At 33.1% G+C, this 6000-nt stretch overlaps 1 protein-coding gene across 4 annotated transcripts in view; it reads left to right on the top strand.

Moving 5' to 3' along the window:
• The window catches only part of IFT81 (intraflagellar transport 81), a 70895-nt gene extending 67998 nt beyond the window's left edge, over nucleotides 1-2897 (top strand). For all 4 annotated transcript variants that reach the window (XM_069496892.1, XM_069496895.1, XM_069496893.1 and 1 more), the window contains 2 exons: nucleotides 1329-1374; nucleotides 2160-2897. In XM_069496892.1, coding sequence (XP_069352993.1) covers nucleotides 1329-1374; nucleotides 2160-2342 — 229 coding nt within the window. In that variant the 3' untranslated portion in view covers nucleotides 2343-2897. The remainder of the gene's footprint in view (nucleotides 1-1328; nucleotides 1375-2159) is intronic.
• The last annotated feature ends 3103 nt before the right edge of the window (nucleotides 2898-6000 follow it).

Below are 6000 nucleotides of genomic sequence, written 5' to 3' on the forward strand. Positions count from 1 at the left end.
TACTTTTGATTGCCATTTTCTCTATTCTAATCCTTTACGTCCCTTTTCTGTATAATTTCCTAATCTTCTTTCATTCAGGCAGCTATACTTTCTCTTTTGTGGTTTATGATTTCTTAGATTCCCAATTTTGTATTGTTTGATTTCTTCTTAAATGCTAAAATGTAGCTTTATACAGAAAAACACATACAGTCTATTTCCACCCAAATATAAGGTCTAAAGTCTCTCTTACCTTCTTTGTCATTTGTTTCTTTGTCCTCATTCTTCACGCTTTGTCCTTAACATGTCACCCACTGTAAATCTCACTTTTTGTCTTGTATAGTATTAAAATATAGTTATAATTTTGTTTAAAGATAAAATACAATATTATTTGTATTTTTATTTCTACATTAAAATTTTTGTTTTGCTTTGTTTTTTAGCTTACAAAAGAAATATTTATTAAAACAAAATTAACCATTATGAAGTAGTGTGCACAGAGATTGAATGCTGCCCATATTGTCATGCCTCAAAAACATCTATTAGTACTTTATTGTACAAGATGCCATATTCTTTCCCCATGCATTGGCTAACACATCTGCGTACGTATACATGTGTGTGTTAGCCAATGCGTGGGAAATTTTCATATGTGTGTATATACACGTATATGTGTATACAAAAATAAGATTAAACTACATATGTAGTTTTTCTCTTAATAATTTATCTAGAATTCTTTCCACTTCAGTATTTATAGATTTACGTCACTTTTTGTACAACTCTATATTATTCCTTTGAATGGATATACCATGATTTACTTAAACATTTCCCCATCTATAAACGTTTCCCCATCTATAGACATTTGATTTGTTTGTAGATTTTCACTATTATAAGCATTGATGAAGTAAATAGTCTTTGCTTTTATGTTTATTTAAGTTATGGGCATTTTTCTATAAAATGACTTCCTAAAAGGAATTGCAAGGTTAGATGTTATTTAATGTTTTTTAAAAAAAATTTATCCTTTCCCCTTTCTGCAAACTGCTTCAAAAACAAAGTGTAATTTAAGCAAATGGGTTGCCATTGTTTTAAGGGTAGATTAACCAGAAATAGTACTTAACATTTTAATTCTCTTAATTCCCTATGCAATGTTTTGGCTTCTTTTTTTCCTTAAATTACTATTTACTAGAAGAACTGACAGATAGGGAAAGACAAAGTATTTGATAATGGGTTTCATTCTGACTCCAGTAACCAAAACTATATTGCCTAATATATTTAGATAGGTATGTTGATTTATAATTTATTGTATGATCAAATCAATTGAAGTAAATTGAAAGTAAATCATTATGTTGACTCCCTAGGGAACAGTATACCAAAAATATTGCTGAGCAAGAAAACCTTGGAAAGGTAAGAATTATTACTTATTTTTTTAAATGTGTCTAACTAATTCGTATTTTCCGTACTACACATGGTTATGACATTGTCATTCTTTTCGGAAGGTTTTACAGGGAGAATGGTTAATTCCTTTCAAAGATGAAGACCCTTTTTTAGTAATTTAGTTTTATAGAAATAAAGGCACAGCCGGGTGTGGTGGCTCATGCCTGTAATCCTAGCACTTTGGGAAGCCGAGGCAGGCGGATTACTTGGGGCCAGGAGTTTGAGACCAGCCTGGGCAACAATAGCAAGATCCTGTCTCTACACAAAATAGAAAAATTAACTGGACGTGGTGGTACGTACCTGTAGTCCCAGCTACTTGGGAGGCTGAGGCAGGAGGATCGCTTGAGCCCAGAGTTTGAGGTGGCAGTGAGCTATGATTATGCCACTGCACTCTAGCCCAGACAATAGAGCGAGACCCTGTCTCAAAATAAAAAAAAAAATACAACAAAAAGTTGAGTTCTGACTTCCAAAATCTGCATTTTTTTTTTCAACACCATGATACTGTTCTACTTTTCTGATTCCCTTTATCTTTTTCCCTCCTTTCCTTCATATTTTTCTCTTCCCTTTAACTTCAGGCTGTTCTACATCTACCTTAAATTTAATTAACTTTTATAATCTTTGTTTTGATACATTATAGGAGAATCTGGTTTAACTATTCATCAAGTGTGTAAAATATACCATATTCCTCTGACTCTAGCAATAGAAGTAAATCCCTGTAACTGAGATTGAATTATTCTTAATTTTTTTTATGGTAGACGCTTCGGGAAAAACAAAAAGCTGTACGAGAAAGTCATGGTCCAAATATGAAACAAGCAAAAATGTGGCGTGATTTTGAACAATTGATGGAGTGTAAGAAACAGTGCTTTCTGAAACAACAAAGCCAAACTTCCATTGGTCAGGTAATTCAGGAGGGAGGAGAGGACCGGCTGATACTCTGAATTCGTATGTCAATTGTTTAGAATTTTAGCTGATACTACTAGCTATAAGCATGATCCCATTATGTATTTCTTTTCTTGAAAGTGATTTCTACAACATTTTGCTTTCAGATTAGCTATTCTTTAAGGTTTCTTGGAAAATAATGTTAAGGTAGATTTAGATTTTAAAGTTTTTTCATATGAAAAAGAGGCTTTCATTGTTTTGCTGAGTTGAGACATCAGTGGTGTCTTCTGAGTTTTATGAGGCAGGAGGCTAAGTTTACTATCTGTAAATGTAAACATATTGCCATTAAGAAACATGTAGTTTTTTAAAAATGTAATAACCCAATGGCTTAATGTTTTTCTTAATCTTTTTTTAACTTTAGAGGAATCTTTTAGGAACTAATATCTCTTGTTTTGAAGAAACATTTATATGAAGTTCAGCAATTCCTACAGTTTCACTTCAGTTTCTTTTTCTTCTGTAAAATGCAAAAACATTTAATATTTTGAATAACGTATTTGTTCTATTTGTATAATTTAAAGGCAAATAAAACTTGGTACATATATCATGGCTGTTTATTTAAAATTTGTATAGTTGTTTTGTGTCAAAATTTATTCTTTTTAAAGTAAGTATTGGCCGGGTGCGGTGGCTCATGCCTATAATCCTAGCACTCTGGGAGGCCGAGGCGGGCGGATCATTTGAGCTCAGAAGTTCGAGACCAGCCTGAGCAAGAGCGAGACCCCATCTCTACTAAAAAAAAAAAATAGAAAGAAATTATATGGACAACTGAAAATATAGGAAAACACAGAAAAAATTAGCTGGGCATAGTGGCATATGTCTGTAGTCCCAGCTACTCGGGAGGCTGAGGCAGGAGGATTGCTTGAGCCCAGGAGTTTGAGGTTGCTGTGAGCTAGGCTGACACCATGGCACTCTAGCCCGGGCAACAGAGTGAGACTCTGTCTCAAAAAATAAATAAATAAATTAAATAAGTAAGTGTCTATATTCTAGTATTGTATTAAATTGAAGGATTATTGCTTATTTTTACCAAAAATTTATTATAGATTGAATAATATGATAGTCTTGGGGACTATAATTTTAAATATAAAAAATTGTCATAGAAAATAGATGTTATCATATACTAAAAAATTAGCACAAGATTCCAAATGAAATTCAGAAGTTCAGAGTGCTTCCAGTCTCTCCTTCATTTTGACAAGGTACTTGAAGAGTTCATTGTTTTTCCTTAAATATACTAAATTTATATACCATGCTTTGCTTAATTTTAGTTTTAGTATATTATTCAAAATATCTTGTCTTTATATTTGAAAACTCAGATTTCAAATTGTTAGCATGTCAATCTTAGGCTACTTCTTTTTAGTTATCATAAAAAAAATTCTTTGAAAGAAGAAAATTGTTTCTACCCTGTGCAAAATATGGAAACTTGGATCTCTTTAATCCCATATGTGTTGCACTGTTAGTTTTTGCTTGAAAACTTGTTTTATAAAGTGTTTTGTGATCAAAGAACCTCACTGGCTAGAGATTATTGGTAATTCTAGCAGCTATAGCAAGAAGAGATGGGGTCCATCGGACCAAGGAAGAAGTGGACTTACCAGGAAAGTGGAGAAAGAAACGTCTTTAAAATTAAAAAAAAAAATTTCAGTGTTAGCAAGTGATTTGAATCTGATCCTCTGCTTATTTTATCCTTTTATTTGAGCAAGTATCAGCTACCAGCATTCTCATTTGTGCCTTTAGATCAACCAGCAGATCGACTATACACTAAAAGAAAAAACTTTGTTTTAGTATGTAGAAACAAACCCTGTTAATTCAGTATTTTTGGATGTTGAGGTAGATATATTTGTGTGGTGTTGGCTACTGGTTTGTTATTTTTAAGGTGATACTCCTTTAACCAGAATATGAATTCCTTTGCAAATATTTGAAAAAGATTAGATGCCCTTTTCAGAAACAGCATTTTATTTCCCCAAAGAAAAGTCAACTCACAATATTATTAAGCCTGGTGATCAATCTTTTTTTTTTTTTTTTAGCCCTCCACTATCTTTGGTGCTCCTCTAAATTTTTTGAATTGTTAATGACAGATATGCCAAGGAATGCTTATAATTCTACTGATTTAATTATTGCTTGCAGTCTTTATTCCATACAGAAAGAATATGTGGATTAAATACAAAGGCAGCTCCAAAATTACTGTATTAACTGAAGCAGAACATCATTATTACTTCAAGGAAAGCAAATTGAAAAAAACCCCTAAAAGTACAAAGTTATTTATAGTTTTTATGTAACATTGGACATTTAGTAATGCAGCTTAATGGGTTTTGTGCAGTGACTTTCCACTCATTTTGTGATTTGATTGGAACATTAAAAAGCTTTGACCAACTCTGACAGTTTTTGGCAGCTGGCACTTACAGAAGAAGAGCTTATTACATTTTTCCTTCAGGATTTATACTCTAGCTGGCTAATTGATGAGAGTACTTAATCATTTTGAAAAATAATTCGTCTTTCGTATGATGGCCCAAATAAAGGAGAAAAATGTAGCCTTTGAAATCGGTCTCTGTGTTCACAGATTTCCTTCTTCTAGGACTTGGTGTTGCCAGCTGTTGCATGGGACTGACTGTACAAATTGTAAATTTCAAAAATCCGCTGCTTATCTTGTTTCTTTATTTGTTCAGGAAACAATCCAACTTTAAAGGTTGTCCTTTAAGAAGAATCTTATAATAGGACAATGTATTTGCTGTTATAAATCTATTAACAAGTGAATCTAAGACTGTGTATTTTCCATGTCTGGAGAACATACCAGAAGGGTCTTAGAACATTGTTCAAAGACATATGGACATCAAACCAGAAATTACAGAACACCTACCTTTTTCTTTAGATTAATACTTTCTATCATTTTGCATTAATTCAGCAGACATGAATAATAATAGAAGCCATTTTATTAAAGTATCAAATAAATATAAATGTATTATTTATTAGTATAATAATTAGTATATATAACATCTATAAATTTTGGGGGGAAATTTTAAGCTCTGTATTTTTCTTTTTTTCTTTTTTTGAGACAGAGTCTCACTCTGTTGCCCTGGCTAGAGTGCCGTGGCGTCAGCCTAGCTCACAGTAACCTCAAACTCCTGGGCTCAAGCGATCCTACTGTCTCAGCCTCCCGAGTAGCTGGGACTACAGGCATGTGCCACCATGCCCAGCTAATTTTTTCTATATGTTTTTAGTTGTCCAGCTAATTTCTTTATATTTTTAATAGAGACAGGGTCTCGCTCTTGCTCAGGCTGGTCTCGAACTCCTGAGCTCAAACGATCCTCCCACCTCGGCCTCCCAGAGTGCTAGGATTACAGGCGTGAGCCACTGCGCCTGGACCAAGCTCTGTATTTTTCAAGTATGTTTCTTATGTTTTTAAGCTAATATGGTACAGAATACTTTTTGGTAATTTGAATAAAATAAGAGGTTGAATATGTTGCTCATACTAAATGTGTATAAATTTGCAGTATTTTTCTGAATTGAATTTGAAAATATGCACAAATAGGTAACTTGCCGAAGCTGCCTTTACAAAGGCAAAGTCAAAAGTTTGTATTGAAAAATGACTTTGTATGCAGATGTGTGTCTGATAGAAACCTTGTCTTACATAGGCATACATCTTAGATAGTGACTAATGAGTGTGAGTAA

Source organism: Eulemur rufifrons, chromosome 21 (genome assembly GCF_041146395.1).
Source record: "Eulemur rufifrons isolate Redbay chromosome 21, OSU_ERuf_1, whole genome shotgun sequence".
In the NCBI taxonomy this organism is placed as follows: Eukaryota; Metazoa; Chordata; class Mammalia; order Primates; family Lemuridae; genus Eulemur; species Eulemur rufifrons.